General features: G+C 37.9%; 1 protein-coding gene across 1 annotated transcript in view; it reads right to left on the minus strand.

Annotated features, from left to right (window-relative positions):
* The window catches only part of RAB3C (RAB3C, member RAS oncogene family), a 294,081-nt gene extending 278,637 nt beyond the window's left edge, over positions 1–15,444 (minus strand). Inside the window, exon 1 of the mRNA XM_024765370.1 lies at positions 15,274–15,444. Coding sequence (XP_024621138.1) covers positions 15,274–15,297 — 24 coding nt within the window. The 5' untranslated portion in view covers positions 15,298–15,444. The remainder of the gene's footprint in view (positions 1–15,273) is intronic.
* Positions 15,445–21,205: the final 5,761 nt, after the last annotated feature.

A 21,205-nucleotide genomic window follows, 5' to 3' on the forward strand; every position in this document is an offset into this window, starting at 1 on the left:
AAGGTCAACAAAAGTTTGGGATTTGGAAGTGCATGACTGGGGAAAGGGGAATCCTAGGCCTGCTAGGGAAGTCCACAAAAGCCCTTACCCTGCAGAACCTGGGATGGCCTTGGGATTGGAGACATCAAGTGTCTTGATCATGGGGTATGGCTAGAGTGACCAACTCTCCTCGTTTGCCAAGGACTGTGGGGTTTCATGGTGCACAGCAGAACTTTCAGTGTTAAAACAAGCAAGCTGAGATGTTGGTCACGTGAGGTGTTTCTAGGGCATGCAAACAGGACTAGCTGAAAATCCAAGTCCCACATCTCTCTCTGACCCTGTAGAGCCAAGCAACCATCTTCCCCACGTACGACTTCTTTAAAACAAAATTAAGTTTAAAATATAAAAAAGTCATCAAACATTCTTGGCATTCACACTTCCTATATGCAGATGTCAATTTATAAAAATGAAAGAGCCTCTCTCTTAGCAACGAAATGTAAAGAATCCTTTAAAATGTTTCTCATGAATATGGATAAAATATACATATGCTTTCTCATCATTTCTTGGTAGCAAGAAATACCAGACATTGTGTTCTCAAATAATCTGCTCTCTAGAGTTGGATATATTTTTATTCAGGAATACAAAACTAAATATTCACTAGATTCAAGATTTCCAAACCTGGGAAACTCCACCTGAATTCTGCAAAATTAGAATATTCAAGGTGGGGTCAGGTATCCAAATTGTTAAAGCTCCCCTTGTGGCTCTTTTGACCAGTCACGTTTGGAATTTGTTTGGATTAACAAATGTCCGCAGGGAATCCAGGGCCCATGTCTGCTGTCAAGGCCTCAGGGACGTACATACAAGGAGACTGAGTAATCTGACATTCAAGCTCGGATCTGTGGGACAGGAAATGGAATCTTAGTGCTCTCTACCAGCTGTGGTCTTCACAAGTCACCCCTTCCACTGATGGGACAGCTGATCTCACCAGAATGTTGACTCAGCACAGAGGGTCTATACCCTAAAATGCTCAGCCTGCACAGACAAGCTGGATTCTGAGAAATGTATTATCTCTGCCCTGGGAGGAGGCAGACCTTATGAGGACCAGTGATACAACTCACTGTGAGGTCCCCGTCAGACCCAGAGGAAGTACAGCCTAGTGAGAGGTAGCAATCCTGTTCTCACAGCACACGCAACTCTGCTCTACTCAGCTCTGTGGTGCGTGGCCCTGCCTTTCTTCGTTAGTCATTTTTTAAAATAACACACAATTAGATTTTTCTTCCCTCCACTCCATAAGAAAGCACCCAACAGCTATAGGAGGTCAATGTCTAAACTGAAACCACAAAATGAAGAATATCTCTTCCTGAGAAGAAAATAAAAATTAAACAGTAGACGTACCCAGTACTATGTGGTATAAGGAAAACCTCTCTTAAAAACACGTAGTAAAATACTCTAAAAATCCCCAGTGGGGGGAAAAAACTAAATTTTAATATTAACATGTGTTTCCCCCCAAAATTTCATCATTAAACAGTTTTAGAACATTAAACATTTAAAAAATATTTCACATGAATTTTAAATATTTAAGTCCTTGAAAAATGCCTCCAGGGATTTGCTATACATTCCTTCTAAATCTCGACATTTCTCTTCCCCTCTTCCAGTCATCGAGGTAGGTCATGTACAGGGGCAAACACCCCATGGTTCACACATTTATGAGACAAAGGGTCTATCAGGACCATTCTTGAGGATCTCGGTGGGCTAGCAGTCTACCTGCATGTGTTTCCAGACTGTGCAACTGGAATGACTTACAGAGCCACTTTTCTAGTTATAATTGTCCCTACTTTTCATTCAAAAGCTACTGCTACTATTATTTACTACAAAGAACAAGCCCGCCCAAGCACACTTACAAAAGAATGTTCACATGCACAGGTGTGCTGTGTTTCCATTGTCCCCTTTCATCAGTCCTGCTACTCAGACAGGTGTTCAGTGAATCAAACATTTGAAAGAAAAACTGTCTTTTACTGCGAACACCATATATAAGTGTCACGTGGGAGTCATATTTTGCTAATCAGTACTTAACATGCTCTTTCCTCAAGATCTTTAAGGCTCTTCAAGCTATGGCTATTTTAGCAGGAATCACTCACTGTGTTGACTAGCAAGAGACTCTAGCTCATGAGACTCAGGCATGCATCTGAGCCACTCTGGACAACTAACAAGTAATTAAACTAAAAGCAGGTAGACTCATGATGAGAGGATCAGTGCCTCACCTCTTAAAGTTACATTATGATTTGGGTTCCCAGACCATGAAAAGTTGACAGTGTAGGAGCAAAGTGACTATGGTTCCAGGGTTTTCTCAGTTAGGAGGCCAAGTAGACACAAAATGAGACTCTTTTAGGCCTGCTAGAGCTAAATTCCTAATGCTAGACCCAATCCAATCAGCTTACTGAAGAGTTCATCAGGGAACTACTGACCCTGACTTTTTACCAGTCACTAGGCAACTGAAGACCTAGTACATTCATTCTTACGGTTTCATTGTTTAGTGGACAGAAGAATATTTCATGACTCCAATAAAACTAACATAATGCTTCAAACCAATCTCAAACATGCTGGTGTTGGAAAAGGCATATTGTTTCTGCAGAGTTAAAGCTTTAAGGAATATAGTATATATACATATATATACAGGCATATACATGTGTGTGTGTATATATATATATATATATATGCATGAGAACACTATTAAGAAAGCAAGAGTGTCTGTATTAATATGGAGTAAATAGACTTTAAGACAAGGAGCACTGCCAAAAATAAAAAAGGACATTTCATAATAATAAAAAGGAAAAAATTTCAGGAAGACACAACAATTACAAATGTGTGTTTACCTAATAAAGGAGTTCAAAATATATAAAGCAAAACTGAAAGAACTAAAAAAATGGAAAGATTGATTACCATAGTTGGAGATTTTAAAACCTTTTTCTCAGTAATTGATAGAATAACTAGACCAAAATCACTAAGGTTGTAGATGATCTTAGCAACACCACACAAAACCATGAGCTAATTGATGTTTACAGACCACTATACCTTACAACTGATGCATGCAGCATTCACAGTGCACATGAAATGTTCATGAAGTTCGACCAGACACTAGCCCGAAAACAAGTCTAAAAAATTTCAAAAGAATGAAATCTTAAAGAATATGTTCTCTGGGGCTTCCCTGGTGACGCAGTGGTTGAGAGTCTGACTGTCGATGCAGGGGACATGGGTTCGTGCCCCGGTCTGGGAAGATCCCACATGCCGTGGAGTGGCTGGGCCTGTGAGCCATGGCTGCTGAGCCTGCGCGTCCAGAGCCTGTGCTCCGCAACGGAAGAGGCCACAGCAGTGAGAGGCCCATGTACCGCAAAAAAAAAAAAAAGAAGAATATGTTCTCTGGTAGCAAGAGAATTTAATTAGACATCAGTATCAATAAAATATCTGAAAAATACCCAGTTATCTGGAAATTAAACAACATACCTCTAAACCCATTAATTAAGGAAAACACCACAAGAAAAGAAGCAAATAGTTTGAAATAAAGTATAATGCAAATACTATACTCAGAAATTTGTGGGAGTCAACTACTAAAGTAGTAAAGATTTATCTTTGTAAATACTATGTTTATTCTTTAAAAAGAAACATTTAAACTCAGTGATCTAAATTTCTAAATCAATAATTTAAGCCTGATAAACAAAAAGGTTATACTAAAGTATCATACAAGGAACACAGTTGTTTTCTAAAAGCCCAAGTCAATACAATACAAAATAAACAACAAAAAAGTTAACAAAGGCAAAAGTTGGTTATTTGAAGACATTAATAATATGGATAAATATCTAGTAAGACCAGTGAGAGGGAGGGAGGGAGGGAGGGAGGGAGGAAGAGAGAGAGAGAGAGGATTTATATTATCAATAATAGGAATGAATGAGGGGCTATCATTATAGATCCTAAAGAAATTAAAAGGTAATAAAAATATTTTGAACAATTTTATGTCAATAAATTTGAAAAATTTGGTGAAAAACATAACTTACCAAAACAGACCCAAGATGAAATAGGAAATTTTATATATGCATAATTAATTTTCTACTGCTGCCATAATGGATGTTTAAAACAACACTCAGTTATTACTTACCGAGTCAGAAATCTAGACACAGTGTAACTCAGCTAGGTCCTCTGCTCATATTGCTATGACATTACAAGCCCAAAATCAATGTGCCAGCTGGGCTGGGTTCCTATCTGAAGGTTCTGGGGAAGATTCCACTTCCAAGCTTTTTCAGGTTGTTGGCAGAATTCAGTTGCTTGTGGTTATAGGACTGAGGTCCCTATTTCCTTGACATATAGCCTTCTTCATCTTTAAACCAACAATCCTCATGCTTCAAATCTTTGACTTCCCCTTCTGCCACATCTCTCTGACTCAAGCAATATAATGACTGATGTCATTATACTGGACTCACCTGAAAATCCAGGTTAATCTCCTTATTTTAAAGTCCATAACATTAATTACATCTGCAAAGGCCCTTGTGTTGTGTAACATAATTTACTCATACGTTCCAGGGATTAGGCAGACATCTCTGCAAGGAGTTAGGGAGAAGGCTATTCTGCCTACCACAATATACTAAAGGGAGACAGATAGATAGATAGATAGAGTAGATAGCTGGAAGATAGAGATATTTGTATATCAAAAAAGTTGTATTTGTTTAAAAAAAAATGTCCACAAAGAAAACTCCAGACTCTAATAGCTTCATTGATAAACTCTACCATACACTTGCAAGAACAAAATATATCTATCTCACACACCAAAATCATTCAAAAAGTAGAGGGAAAAAGAACACTTCTCATTTGTTTTATACGGTTTCCATAACTCCTACAATATAACCTCATAAAAGCATTAAAAGAAAATCATATATCAACATCCATCATGAACTTAAGTGCAAAAATCTTCAACAAAATATAGTCAAATTGAATCCAGACAGTACATCATGACTAACTGGGGTTTATCTAAGTAATGTCACATAAAATAAAAATCAATCAGTATAATCCAATAGAATAAAGGAGATAAACCATGTGATCACTGCAACAGATGCAGAAAATGTATTGACAAAATTCAGAAACCATTTATTTTAAAAACAAATATTCTTAGCAAACTAGGAATCAAAAGAAATACCTTCTGTATGATAAGGATATCTATAATAAAAATAACAACAACAAAAAACCAATTATAGCTAACTTCATACTTATTGGTGAAAGATGGCTTTCTGCTAAGATTGGGAATAAGAAAACAATGTCTGCTCATCACTTCTACTCAACATTCTACTATTCCCTCTTTTGAGAACACCAGAATCACAACAACTGCTGAACAACCATCGACAGGAAGACACTGGAACTAACCAAAAAAGATACCCCACATCCAAAGACAAAGGAGAAGCTGCAATGAGATGGTAGGAGGGGTGCAATCACAGTAAAATCAAATCCCATAACTGCTGGGTGGGTGACTCACAAACTGGAGAACACTTATACCACAGAAGTCCACCCACTGGACTGAAGGTTCTGAGCCACACGTCAGGCTTCCCAACCTGGGGATCTGGCAACGGGATGAGGAATTCCTAGAGAATCAGACTTTGAAGGCTAATGGGATTTGACTGCAGGACATCGGCAGGACTGGGGGGAACAGAGACTCTACTTTTGGAGGGCACACACAAAGTAGTGTGTGCATTGGGACCCAGGGAAAGGAGCAGTGACCCCATAGGAGACTGAACCAGACCTATCTGCTAGTGTTGGAGGGTCTCCTGCAGAGGCAGGGGGCAGCAGTGGCTCTTCAAGGGACAAGTACACTGGCAGCAGAAGTTCTGGGAAGTACCCCTTGGCATGAGCCCTCCCAGAGTCTGCCATTAGCCCCACCAAAGAGCCCACATAGGCTCCAGTGTTGGGTCACCTCAGGCCAAACAAGCAACAGGGAGGGAAGCCAGGCCCACCCATCAGCAGACAAGCAGATTAAAGTTTTATTGAGCTCTGTCCACCAGAGCAACAGCCAGCTCTACCCACCAACAGCCCCTCCCATTAGGAAACTTCCACAAGCCTCTTAGATAGCCTCACCCACCAGAGGGCAGACAGAAGAAGCAAGAAGAACTACAATCCTGCAGCCTGTGGGACAGAAGCCACATTCACAGAAAGACAGACAAGATGAAAAGGCAGAGGGCTATGTACCAGATGAAGGAAGAAGATGAAACCGCAGAAAAACAACTAAGTGAAGTGGAGATAGGCAACCTTCCAGAAAAAGAATTCAGAATAATGATAGTGAAGATCATCCAGAACCTCGGAAAAAGAATAGAGGCAAAGATTGAGAAGATGCAAGAAATGTTTAACAAAGACCTAGAAGAATTAAAGAACAAACAAACAGAGATGAACAATACAATAACTGAAATGAAAAATACACTAGAAGGAATCAATAGCAAAATAATTGAGGCAGAAGAACGGATAAGTGACCTGGAAGACAGAATGGCGGAATTCACTGCTGTGGAACAGAATGAAGAAAAAAGAATGAAAAGAAATGAAGACAGTCTAAGAGACCTCTGGGACAACATTAAATGCAATAACATTCGCATTATAGGAGTCCCAGAAGGAGAAGAGAGAGAGACAGGACCCGAGAAAATCTTTGAAGAGATTATAGTCGAAAACTTCCCTAACATGGGAAAGGAAATAGCCACCCAAGTCCAGGAAGCACAGAGAATCCCAGGAAAGATAAACCCAAGGAGAAAAATGCCAAGACACATAGTAATCAGACTGACAAAAATTAAAGACAAAGAAAAATTATTGAAAGCAGCAAGGGAAAAACAACAAATAACATACAAGGGAACTCCCATAAGGTTAACAGCTGATTTCTCAGCAGAAACTCTACAAACCAGAACAGAGTGGCATAATATACTTAAAGTGAGGAAAGGGAGAACCTACAACCAAGATTACGATACCCAGCAAGGATCTCATTCAGATTCTATGGAGACATCAAATGCTTTACAGACAAGCAAATGCTAAGACAATTCAGCACCACCAAGCCAGTTCTACTGCAAATGCTAAAAGAATTTCTCTAAGTGGGAAACACAAGAGAAAAAAAGGACCTACAAAAACAAACCCAAAACAATTAAGAAAATGGTCATAGTAACATACATATCAATAATTACCTTAAACGTGAATGGATTAAATGCTCCAACCAAAAGACAGAGTCTTACTGAATGGATACAAAAACAAGACCCATATATATGCTGTCTTTAAGAGACCCACTTCAGACCTAGGGCCACCTACAGACTGAAAGTGAGGGGATGGAGAAAGATATTCCATGCAAATGGAAATCAAAAGAAAGCTGGAGTAGCAATACTCACGTCAGATAAAATAGACTTTAAAATGAAGAATGTTACAAGAGACAAGGAAGGACACTACATAATGATCAAGGGAGCAATCCAAGAAGAAAATATAACAATTATAAATATATATGCACCCAACATAGGAGCACCACAATACATAAGGCAACTGCTACCAGCTATAAAAGAGGAAATCGACAGTAACATAATAATAGTGGGGACTTTAACAACCCACTTACACCAATGGACAGATCATCCAAACAGAAAATTAATAAGAAAACACAAGCTTTAAATGACACAGTAGGCCAGATAGATTTAACTGATATTTATATGACATTCCATCCAAAAACAGCAGATTACTCTTTCTCCTCAATTGTGCTCAGAACATTCTCTAGGATAGATCACATCTTGGGTCACAAATCAAGCCTCAGTAAATTTTAAAAAATTGAAATCACATCAAGCATCTTCTCTGACCACAATGCTATGAGATTATAAATCAATTACAGGGGAAAAAATGTAAAAAACACAAACACATGGAGGCTAAACAATATGTTATTAAATAACCAAGAGATCACTGAAGCAATCAAAGAGAACATCAAAAAATACCTAGAGACAAATGACAATGAGAACACGATGATCCAAAAGCTATGGGATGCAGCAAAAGCAGTTCTAAGAGGGAAGTTTATAGCTATACAAGCCTACCTCAAGAAAAAAGAGAAATCTCAAATAAACAATTTAATCTTACACCTAAAGGAAATAGAGAAAGAAGAACAAACAAAACCCAAAGTTAGCAGAAGGAAAGAAATCAGAGCAGAAATAAATGAAATAGAAACAAAGAAAACAATAGCAAAGATCAATAAAACTAAAAGCTGGTTCTTAGAGAAGATAAACAAAAATGATAAACCATTAGCCAGACTCATCAAGAAAAAGAGGGAGAGGACTCAAATCAATAAAACTAGAAATGAAAAAGGAGAAGTTACAATAGACACTGCAGAAATACAGAGCATCCTAAGAGACTACTACAAGCAACTCTATGCCAAAAAAGTGGACAACCTGGAAAAAACAGACAAATTCTTAGAAAGGTATAACCTTCCAAGACTGAACCAGGAAGAAATAGAAAATATGAACAGACCAACCACAAGTAATGAAATTGAAACTGTGATTAAAAATCTTCCCAGAAAGAAAAGTCCAGGACCAGAGGGCTTCACATGTGAATTCTATCAAACATTTACAGAAGAGCTAACACCCATCATTCTCAAATTCTTCCAAAAAATTGCAGAGGAAGGAACACTCCCAAACTCATTCTATGAGGCCACCATCACCCTGATACCAAAACCAGACAAAGATACTACAAAAAAAGAAAATTACAAATCAATATCACTGATGAATATAGATGCAAAAATCCTCAACAAAATACTAGCAAACAGAATCCAACAGCACATTAAAAGGATCATGCTCCATGATCAAGTGGGATTTATCCCAGAGATGCAAGGATTCTTCAATATACTCAAGTCAATCAATGTGATAAACCATATTAACAAATTGAAGAATAAAATCCATATGATCATCTCAATAGATGCAGAAAAAGCTTTTGACAAAATTCAACAACCATTTATGATAAAACCTCTCCAGAAAGTGGGCATAGAGGGAAACTACTTCAACATGACAAAGGCCATATCTGACAAACCCACAGCAAACATCATTCTCAATGGTGAAAATGTGAAAGCATTTCCTCTAAGATCAGGAACAAGACAAGGATGTCCACTCTCACCCCTATTATTCAACATATTTTTGGAAAACCTAACCACAGCAATCAGAGAAGGAAAAGAAATAAAAGGAATACAAATTGGAAAAGAAGAAGTAAAACTGTCACTGTTTGCAGACGACATGATACTATACATAGAGAATCCTAAAGATGCTACGAGAAAACTACTAGAGCTAATCAATGAATTTGGTAAAGTTGCTGGATACAAAATTAATGCACAGAAATCTCTTGCATTCCTATACATTAATGATGAAAAAATTGGATCTAGAGACTGTCATACAGAGTGAAGTAAGTCAGAAAGAGAAAAACAAATATCGTATATTAATGCATATATGTGGAACCTAGAAAAATGGTACAGATGAACTGGTTTTCAGGGCAGAAATTGAGACACAGATGTAGAGAACAAACGTATGGACATCAAGGGGGGAAAGCGGTGGGGGGGTGGGGGTTGTGGTGTGATGAATTGGGCGATTGAACAAACTAAAAATTAAAAACTAATAAAAAAAATAAAACATTTTACTAGCTGTCCTATCCTGTGGAATAAGTTATAGGAAAAAAACCAAAAAAAGGAGGTCACTGGAAAGAAAGAACTGTCTCTATTTGCAAATGATACAATTATTTATGGGGAAATTCTTAAGGAATCTAAAAAAATACTACTAGAAATAACAAATGTATTAAGGTCTTGGGACATAGTTAAGACAAATAGTCAAAGAAAGTACAGAGCCCAAATATAGACCCCACCTATAATTAATAACCTAAATTTCATCAAAATAAAAATACTCATCAAAAGACACTATTAAGATATGAGTATTCAAGGCACAGACTGGCAGAAAATATTTTAATACATTCAAAGAACTAGTTTCAAAACTACATAACCAAACAGATATCAAAAAAGAAGAAAAAAACCTATATAAAGATCTTCTGCAACTAAACAATAAAAAGACAACCCAGATAATGGATAAAAGGCTAAAGACACTACACAAAGGAAGATATACAAATTGCCAGTTAAAAGATACAAATATACTGAACATCACCATCACTAGAAAAATGCAAATACAGATCACAATGAGATACCATAAACACCCATTAAAGTGGCCAGAATTTAAACGGCCACTGACACCAGATACTGTTAAGGATGTGAAGCCACTAGAATGTTCATACATCGCAGGTGAGAATGTGAAATGGCACTACCATTTTGGCTAGAGATTTGACAGTTTCTTAGAAAGTTAAACAAAGACTTACCCTTACCTCAACGACTCTACTTCTAGGTATTTACCCATAAGAAATGAAAACACATTATCATAAAAAGACCAATGTGATAATGTTTATAGCCTTCATTATAGTAGCACCAAATGAAATTACCTCAAAGTCCATCAACAGACAAATAGATTTTAAAAGTGTTGTAGATTGATACACCAGTATAATATGCATCAATAAAAAATGAATTATTGATACATGCAAAAACATGAATAAATCCCTTACACATTATACTGAGCAAAATAAGCCAGACTTAAGAGTACACACTGTATATTCTGCAATATGTTCATTTTGTATGCTTTCCAGAACTATATAGAATTCTAGAACAGGACTAATTTACGGTGAAAAAAGTCAAGAATTTATTGCATTGGTAGATTAACTGGAAAAAGAATATGAATGAAGGAATTTGGGGGGCTGATTGGAAATATTCTACATCTTTATAGTGGTATGTATTACACAGGTGTACCCATTTATCAAAATTCATCAAATTTGGGACTTCCCTGTAGGTCCAGTGGTTAAGACTTCACCTTCCAGTGCAGGGGGTGTGGGTTCAATCCCTGGTCAGGGAGCTAAGATCCCACATGCCTTGCAGCCAAAAAACCAAAACATAAAACAGAAGCAATATTGTAACAAATTCAATAAAGACTTTAAAAAATATAAATAAATAATTTTTTAAAATTCATCAAGTTGTTCACTTAATATTTGTACATTTCAACATATAGAAATATATCAAAAACTGTAAATAAACAAATGAAAAATGCTAAAAATTTATGTAATTCCAAATAAATCTAAAAGATTTCATCTTCACAGGTCATAGTATGCATGGTAAAAAACTATGAGCTATTAAGAGGGTTCCTTTAGAACCTCTGGACCCAATTAACAAATGAAAAATGGGGGAAATTGTTGGACGACCTTTAACCAATACAACAGTTTTTTCAGGTGGCACAACTGTTTATACTTAGTAAGTTGAGTATCCTTGGTGTAAGAATAGTCCCAGGAAAATTCAATCCTTAGCATAAAAATGTATTTCCATCTTGGCATATGATGGTCAGGAAAGGAACATGCAGTTCCAATATAAGCTTAGAATGGCAGGGGAAAATTGTGGTTATGCCATGTAATAAAACCACGTCTTCTTGGACTAAAAAAATGAAAATGGAAAATCATTCTTACACCACAGAAATTTATTTTTACTGTAATTCCCCTCTCTATCCTCCACTTTCCTTTACGGAAGAAAGGTGGATACTTGAGGAATTTGCTCAAATGGAGTAAGAAAAAAGTTCTTGTTTCTCCAATGTCAACTAGAGTTTTTCTCTATCTCTGTAAGGGATGAGGACTAAACTTCCATTTCTTATAAAGATAAAGGGATCATCATAGAGGCTGGATGTGGTTAGAAATTCCACAATAATAAAATGCAAGTTTGCCTTGTACCTTCCATAGCCAAATGAAACAATGATATTTAGACTGATTCTTTGTAAGTTGTTTTTGTTATATAGCATGGCTATATTTGATATCTATTGTGGTTTTCACCTCAACCTCATTTTCAGCCTACACTTATATTCTTTCTTCAATCATCCTCATTTTTAGCCAAATAACCTTTTGTGACACTCTGCTCCATGCTTTGAGTAGTTGTTTTCCTTTCAAGTTTCCTAAATAGTTAGAGGGCTCTGCACTTATGTGATGACCCAGAAAGCTTGTGGATGACAAAATTGAAGATAAGCATTTAAACAGAGACAATGAATTCCACTGGTCCTGCAAGAGAGTAAGTAAAGCTGCAAGAAATTCAAACCCAGGAAACAGAAAGCTAACCATTTTAAAAACATTGGCGTTTCTCAAATATTTGGTTTAGTTTATGCAAGATAATTTTATAAACAGAAGAGACAGTTTTCTTTCTTCTGAACCAAATGAATGAATCAAATTATATCAATAGTGCCCTCATTCTTTACACCACCATTTTGTGTCTTCTTGAGGAACCCAAAATAATAGAGGAAAGAACAAGGGCTTTCTAGAGTCTGGCAGAATTTTGAATTTACCGTGTTGGGAAAGTTGTTTAATCTTAAAAAGTTCTAGTTATCTGCCCATAATTAGGATAATGGTGACCTCTAGGACTGTTTTATATTTTACACACACACACACACACACACATCTGAATGCAAGGCACAGTGCTTAGCACAAAGCACTAGATAAACTGGAATTTGTTCAACCTGGCTCCTGAATCAAATGACAATTTGTTCATGAGAGTCTTGCCCACAAGTCATGAGCGCAGCTATTCCCCATTTCATTTGGCCCTCAGGATTTATGGATGCACTGAATGAAAAAACACAAAATGACCATTTCCTGCATTAAAATTCTAACCCATCATTTGGAACACTTACCAAATGCTATTCCTGGTTATTTAGTTGCAAAGGAAATACAGACAGCAAAGACTATTACTGTTTATTATTTTAATAATCCCTATAAAACAATTATTATCCCTCATTTTGCATCAACTCAGAGAGAAATATTCTTCAGAAAATTTGCATATATCAAAGATAACTACCTTGAACAGAGCACCAAGCTATGTACATAGGCACAATAAATACTTTTTAAAAGACATTAATTTTTAAAGGATTCTTTGATTTAAGAAAATAAAATAAGTAAATTAGGAAATCAAGAATTAAAGAGCACTGAATAAATGAACTAAATATCTTTATATGGGGAAAAGAATCTCTTAAGATAATGAAACTGTAGAATGAGGTTTTGCTTGTGACTCATTTTCCAGAAAACTAAGGGAAAACTTAGGGGCATGTATTTTAAATGATGATGTGGTTCAGTCTTTAAATGTAAAAGAATAAAAAGTCAACTATTCATCTCATTGCATTTTCATATGTCAAAATCACCTGGAATGTGATTATGTGCTTATGATTCAGAAGTACAGGTGCTGAGACATTACTTGCCACTTAAAAAACATATATATATATATATGAAGCATGTTTATAGTTTTTATTCATTCTATCATTATATATGTTTGAAAACCTGACAGTAATTGAGAGAGGGCCACCATAACAATTTACTTGGTAAATTGAATCCATAAATGTGCTGAAATGAAATATACTACAGAAAATAGTCTTTGATTTTTTTTAATGTACATGTTATTCTTGATAGCATTTGGGCATTGAAAGTTTTAATTTCAAAAATCAAGTCCAATGAATAAAATACATCCTACATATGACAACTCCACCCAGAAGCAAATTAATTTTGTTACCTATTTTTATATTAATTATTCATTAAAGTTCTGACTAAAATATGGAATTACAGTGCCTACTACAAAGTTGATATGAAATAATTTAAAATAGTTCTCAAGGCACTAATTTCATACAGTTCTGTAACATTTTAATGACCCTTTTGAACATTCTAAGCCATTATTATAAGAAAATAAAAAAGATGCAGCGTGATTTATTTGTTAGAAATTTATTTTAACATAAACACCTCAGTGTATACATGGGTTTGATGTTAAATACTAACAATCTACTTTTAAAATCTACTGTCAATGTTTACTTGTAATCAGATATGCTTAATTTAGCCAGTTGGTTCCTGGCAGTACCTCTAGTAGTGGGAAATTATCATAAGCCAATATATCTTGATTGCAACAGCCTGTACCTTTATTGTCTGTCCAGATTCTTTTCACATCAGGTCTATAATGAAAAACTAAGTCACAAACAGAGGTATTAGAAGATTCACAATGGGGCCAATGTTCTCTGGAACAAATCAAATTTTCAATAACTCATAAGGTAATTCGAGAGCTTCTATTATATAATCCTTCAACAAACAATTAAATTCTACAGATCTTTTTTCATTGAACAGTCCGGTCAGCATATATCTTAATATACATAACCCATACCATAAATAAAAAGTAAATTGAAGCATACGTTTAAAGCCCTTGATTTTTGTGGAAAATGTTTAAGCACGAATTAAAGTCAAACATTTATATTGGTGGATTTGGTAGCAGGGTTGGGTTCTCAAGAGAGACAACACGTTCCAAACGTATGTTCCATTCCCCTCTCAATCCCATTCATAAAGTGCCTTTCTGTTATGCAATGGGATCACTCTGCTTGGTAATGAACACAGGCTGATGTTTAGCGTTAACTGATTGTACATACAAAGGAGAAAGCATCACTCATCTTTACTTAAAAACAAAACTTAAGCAAGGTGCTTAGGCAGAGGCACCTTTGCACCGGAGTCAAAGGAAGCAAACATAAGAATGTGACAGAAATAGGGAATCGGAACGGACAACAAATGGGCACATTACTCAGGAAAGCTCAGAGGATAGTCTTTGAAACGCAGCAGTAAACCAGTTGTGTGGACAGCGATAAAGGCTTGCTTACTTCTGGGAAGAGTCAAGCCCCAATGGGTTTGCTTTTTCCGTTGATACTACTAGGACCCTAACTGAATTAAGAGGACTATGGGGACCCTAACACTGGCTTCTCCTTTCATAGCGCGCTCTTAACCAAGCGGTATTCGCTCTATCCCAACTCCAGTAGAGTTCGCAACCCCGAACCTCGCCATAAGTCCGTGTATCTGCACCGCGATCACAAACCAGGCAAGCCAGGAGGGACAATCAATGCCAATACGAGATTGCATGTTCCTCTGACTTTTGTTTGCTCAAGTTTACGTTTTAGACACTATAATCCTCCTTGTGGAGCCTAGAAAGATAATGTATACTCTTACCCGCGTCAAAACATCCCTCGTTACAGCCCCGCGGAGCGTAGAGGAGCCCAGTTCTGTTCCATGGACCAAGTCAGAACCGCATCCCCGCGGGTGGCTGCCTAAGACCTTCCCTTAGATCGGGCGCAGTTTATGCTGGGAGCGAGGGAGAAAGCATCTCTTTCAATTCCTCCCGAGGCCACACTTTCTATATAGACCCACCTGCATGGGAGCTTCGTGTCTCATTGTTCGCAAAGTGTCCTCTCTCCCTGGCTAAGACAGTGCTGGCCCGGGAGCCCGATCAAGCGTGCACAGTCCGCGCGCTTCACGCTCCACACTGCACTCTTGGGGTTCGCTAACCGGCTCCAACATCAGCACCGGAGCTGTCCCTTCCTGGCGCCGCACACGCGTACTGGCTGGGAGCCCCGCGTGCTCCTGGGAGTTGTAGTCTAACCCTGCTGAGCTTTCCGGCAAACCGGTGAGCCGTGAACTACATTTCCCGGCAAGCCAGCATAAAAACGGGCTGCTCCTCCTGTTGGACTCGGCCGCCGAGCCTCCCTTCTCTTTTGGAATTGCTCCCGGTTGTTGCTGCTCTCAGCCTCACAGACCATTTCCTCGCAAGGTGCAGGCGAAAAGTGACCCCAGCTCATCTCAGCTGGAGATTTTTCTTTGCTACCTATCGCTTTCCGAAGCTAGATTGTGATTTTTCTTGTTAGGAAACGCACTACCTTGTGCTAATTCCCAATCTAAACGAAACCTGCGCTGCATTCTGGAACTCTCCGCGCTACACCTCCCCATCCTGAATCGGGAAAGTTTATACATTTCCATAGGCAGAGTGGGGTGGTTTTACAATCTCATTCACCAAACGCGGGGGAGAACGAGAATGAATGGCACACACATAAAGTGGTTTACTCACACAATTGCATTGAGAAGGCACCCACGCGCGCGCGTACACACACACACCAAAGTCCATCAAAGCGAGATTTCACTCAGAGCATGCAGAGGAACTCCCTTCTGCTTACCTTTCCATACAGCTCCATTGCAACTCAAGGTTCCGAAATTCTTAGTAATCCCTCCTGCTACAAACGAGGTTAAGGTCTCACGCAGGAAGGGAAGCTAAACGCACTACACAATGGAAGGGGTGGGGGTGGCGGCTGGCGGAGGGAGAAACGAGGGACGAGGGAGCACAGCTAATTTAGATAGATGGTTTCTTTTCTCTGGAGGGAGAGTCTGGAGGCTTCAAGTACCAGCCGCAGAGAAAGAGCTGAGAGTCTCTTAGGAAGTGCCAGGGGCGCGATCGTGCAGGGCAGCCCCTCCCCCAGACACCTTCCACCGTCATTAGTGCGCACACACGGCCGCTGCTGGCCCAGGGCTGGAGAGCTGATAGGGCACCGGGTTATTTACCCAAAGGAAGTCACAGAAAATGAACACATTCATCACCAGAGCCTAGAAGCACCGTCACAGAACAAGATAGGAGACCTCTATTAAGTTATCCTGTCCTTTCTTTAACACAGAGTCATGCCTTACATTACAATCATGCTCCTCCAGACTAGTTCAAAAATAGTTTTGAAATCTCGGAACTGTACTTTTATTACACTTATCTTTTCCCCTCAGTTCACAAATATGTGTGACTATCCATATTCTCTGTACCGATCTAAAAACTCTCTTTTCCCCTTAAGAGTAAATGTTAATCAGTCCAGTAATCATCCCCGCCTTTCACGTCTGGTCAAAAATTGGAGGCAGAATGGGAAAAGAATTAACTTGATACTGACAGAGACATGGAAGTAATAACTTAAAACTGCTTGAAACTCCATTGCACTAGACAAAGCAGTAGAACGGAGGTTCTTAAACTTAAATGTGCTTGAAAATCTCTTGGGGGTGTTAAAATTCATATTCTCAAGGCATGCATAGAGATTCTGATTCACTGGAAGTGATGAGGTATCTGGGAATTAGCATTTTAAACAAACACTCCAGCAATTCTGATGCAAGGTGTCCTTAAACAGAGAAACACTGCCTTAAAATTTTTTATGTGTAAGAATTTTTCAAAAATACAAACCTCGAAAACTTCACAGACTGACTCAATATTGCAACAACAATGCATTGGGAACCTACCATGTTCAAAATGTCCCAATAATTTTAGATTGTGTTTTTGTTTTTGCCGTTTTTTTTTAAAGAAATCTAAGATCTGTCTTCTAATCTTGCAATCAATGAGAATGGAATTGATATCACCTAGGTAAATAGTTTTTATAGCTACTCAGACAGCACATTTGAAAATGCTCCCCTCATAGGGGAGCATTGGATATGTGAGGTTTCAAGCAATTTCATTTAAATTAGCTAATAGCAAATAAAATTTAAAGGTATAAACGAATATCTATATGTTTCTTGATAGATTATTACACATAAGCCTTCTGCAGATCTTTTTTAGATCTATGTAAAGGTACACTTCTTTATAAATTTTTTCCAAGAGAAGTACCAACAAAGTAATACTGACACTTAAATGTGTATAATTATTGGCATTTAATAATAAAAATATGCACAGCTACTTAGAGCTTGTCTTTCTTCAAAAAAATTTCCTATAATTTTCATACTATCATCATCACCTTCTGAAATTCTCAGAATTCAGAGTCTGATACCACAGAACATGTTGAAATATTATAAGTGTTGAACCCTCTCAGATTTACTATTATTTGAGAAGTTCATCCCTTCTTAAAATTTTATTACAATGATTTACCTCCTCAGTTTTCCAGTATGTCTTTTATTTGTGGAAGAACCCATGAAAATTGAGTTGCGGAGAAAAAAACAACAACGTTGTGAAAGGTTTTGGGGAACTTAGTTCTGTCCTGTTTCTCCTGCCTTAGTTGGTTATTTAAGTGGGTGAAGGGAGTAAAAAAAAAAGCTAGTCAGGGATCAACTCAACAAACAAAAGTGGACTGGAACTGATTATCTCCCTAAAGTCAGAAGAGCACTTTATCTTTGCTTGAAATTCGGCCACCATCTGTGAGTTTCATTCCCAAGGTCACCAGATGACTGCTGGAGCTCCATCTCTTATATCCACATTCTAGCCAGCAGGAAGGAAGATATGATGAAGAAGGGCATTCCAGCATCCCTTTTAATACACCAGTGCTCTTATATTACAGTGCCTAGACCTTAATCTTATGATCATACCTACTTGCAAGGTAGGCTGGGAAATGTAGCCCCTATTCTGGGTAAATTTGTGCCCAGCTGAAAATCAGGAATTCTGTTATAAAATGGGTACTGGGAAAGAACAGGTGCTGGAAGACAGCTGGTAATCTCTCCTACAGGGCATAAGGGGGACTATAAGATAAATCTTGCTGCTTTTTTCCTTTCACAATTTTACTGAAATGTGAATGTCTAATAATTTTAAAATTTATCCATTCCCAGGGAGCTCTGTAATTTAAGAGCAATCAAAGCCTTAAAATCAAGGAATTACCCAAAGGTTAGAATAGTCTGGCTCTTGTTGAGGAAATAAGGAAAAAGGGAAGTCTTCTCCACTTACATATGAATCTGGGGTTAGTTGACATTAAAATGGTTTTAAAAGGCAAAGTAGAGTTAAGTGAAGGCAAAGAGCCCACCAGTGAGTGTCACAAAGTATGTAACATGAGCACTTCCCCATATTAGAAAGTAGAGCAGGCTTAAGGTCCTGAGGTCCAGAGAGCATGACTTACCCAGGGTCACATAGATCATTAGAGGGATAGCTGAGATAAGAACTCTTAAATCTTTGTCTTTGGATTCAGTTTTCTTTTCATTGCCTGACATCACTCTTCATTATTGATTGGCTTTTACCTATCCTGTGTTTATCTGATATTTACTAGCATTTACTTTGTTTTTTGTATTTATCTAGTTTATCTGTTATTCACTTTGTTGTTATCAGTCCTTGTCTATATCAGCTCTATTAAACAGTAAAATTCTATCAAGTAGGGTTAAATGGGGATAATTTATTTGGCTAAACAAACCCAAGAACAAGGATAATTATTAATTAGTAATGATGATATTGGTTAAATGAAAAGTAGCATTAGATATTTCGTTTCTACCATTGTTACTATCTCTCTGTTAGGACTTACACTGAAAAATAAAATGACTGAGGCTTGGTATAAGAGATAAGCATGACCCTGGGGATTCACTTACTCCCTCATGCATGCCTTACTCAAATCCATTGTGCAAGGATATGGCTGGGTGTCTAATCCTAGGTGTTTCTGGGACCATTTCCAAACAAACAGGAGGTTTTTCTAGACTGAGCCACATTACCTTTGTCTGACTCTGTGTTAAAGCTGTCTTTGATTTCAACTTTGTGCAGCATCTGTATCAAGAATTGCTATTGATTGTCTCATGTTGCCTTTGGAAGAAATTGAATATCCCCATGATGTTATTGATCTCTTTTTAATTAAAAGGAAAATAATTTTAACTCATTCTTGCTCATGATTTTGCTTATGGACACCTAGCCAGCAAGATGTTGGGCCACGATTTGAAGCTCTGGGTTATCTGATTCCAAATCCCAGATTCTTGCCCATAGTTTTTCCTCACAAAAGGCAATATTGAGAGGGCAGATAGTAGAAGCAAGAAGAACTACAATCCTGCAGGCTGTGGAACAAAAACCACATTCACAGAAATATAGACAAGATGAGAAGGTAGAGGGCTATGTACCAGATGAAGGAACAAGATAAAACTGCAGAAAAACAACTAAATGAAGTGGAGATAGGCAACCTTCCAGAAAAAGAATTCAGAATAATGATAGTGAAGATCATCCAGAACCTCGGGAAAAGAATAGAGGCAAAGATAGAGAAGATGCAAGAAATGTTTAACAAAGACCTAGAAGAATTAAAGAACAAACAGAGATGAACAATACAATAACTGAAATGAAAAATACACTAGAAGGAATCAAGTGCAGAATAATTGACGCAGAAGAACGGATAAGTGACCTGGAAGACAGAATGGTGGAATTCACTGCTGTGGAACAGGATGAAGAAAAAAGAATGAAAAGAAATGAAGACAGCCTAAGAGACCTCTGGGACAACATTAAATGCAACAACATTCACATTATAGGGGTCCCAGAAGGAGAAGAGAGAGAGAAAGGACCCGAGAAAATATTTGAAGAGATTGTAGTTGAAAGTTTCCCTAACATGGGAAAGGAAATAGCCACCCAAGTCCAGGAAGTGCAGAGAGTCCCATACAGGATAAAACCAAGGAGAAACACACAGAGACATATAGTAGTCAAATTGGCAAAAATTAAAGACAAAGAAATTTATTGAAAGCAGCAAAGGAAAAAAACACAAATAACATACAAGGGAACTCCCATAAGGTTAACAGCTGATTTCTCAGCAGAAACTCTACAAACCAGAACGGAGTGGCATGACATATTTAAAGTGATGAAAGGGAAGAACCTACAACCAAGATTACTCTACCCAGCAAGGATCTCATTCAGATTCGATGGAGAAATCAAATGCTTTACAGACAAGCAACAAGTGCTAAGACAATTCAGCACCACCAAGCCAGCTCTACAACAAATGCTAAAAGAACTTCTCTAAGTGGGAAACATAAGAGAAGAAAAGGACCTACAAAAACAAACCCAAAACAATTAAGAAAATGGTCATAGGAACGTACATATTGATAATTACCTTAAACGTGAATGGATTAAATGCTCCAACCAAAAGACAGAGTCTTGCTGAATGGATACAAAAACAAGACCCATATATATGCTGTCTTTAAGAGACCCACTTCAGACCTAGGGACATATACAGACTGAAAGCGAGATCATACACCATGATCAAGTGGGATTTATCCCAGGGATGCAAGGATTCTTCATTATATGCAAATAAATCGATGTGATACACCATATTATGAAACTGATGTATACAAACCATATGATCATCTTAATAGATGCAAAAAAAGCTTTTAAAAAAAGGCAATATTGATTCAAGATAATATGTTTAAAATGTCTTACAGGGCTTCCCTGGTGGCGCAGTGGTTGAGAATCTGCCTGCCAATGCAGGGGACACGGGTTCGAGCCCTGGTCTGGGAGGATCCCACATGCCGCGGAGCAACTAGGCCCGTGAGCCACAACTACTGAGCCTGCGTGTCTGGAGCTTGTGCTCCGCAACAAGAGAGGGCGCGACAGTGAGAGGCCCGCGCACCGCGA

Source organism: Neophocaena asiaeorientalis, unplaced genomic scaffold (assembly GCF_003031525.2).
Source record: "Neophocaena asiaeorientalis asiaeorientalis breed wild unplaced genomic scaffold, Neophocaena_asiaeorientalis_V1.1 scaffold198, whole genome shotgun sequence".
Taxonomy (NCBI): domain Eukaryota; kingdom Metazoa; phylum Chordata; class Mammalia; order Artiodactyla; family Phocoenidae; genus Neophocaena; species Neophocaena asiaeorientalis.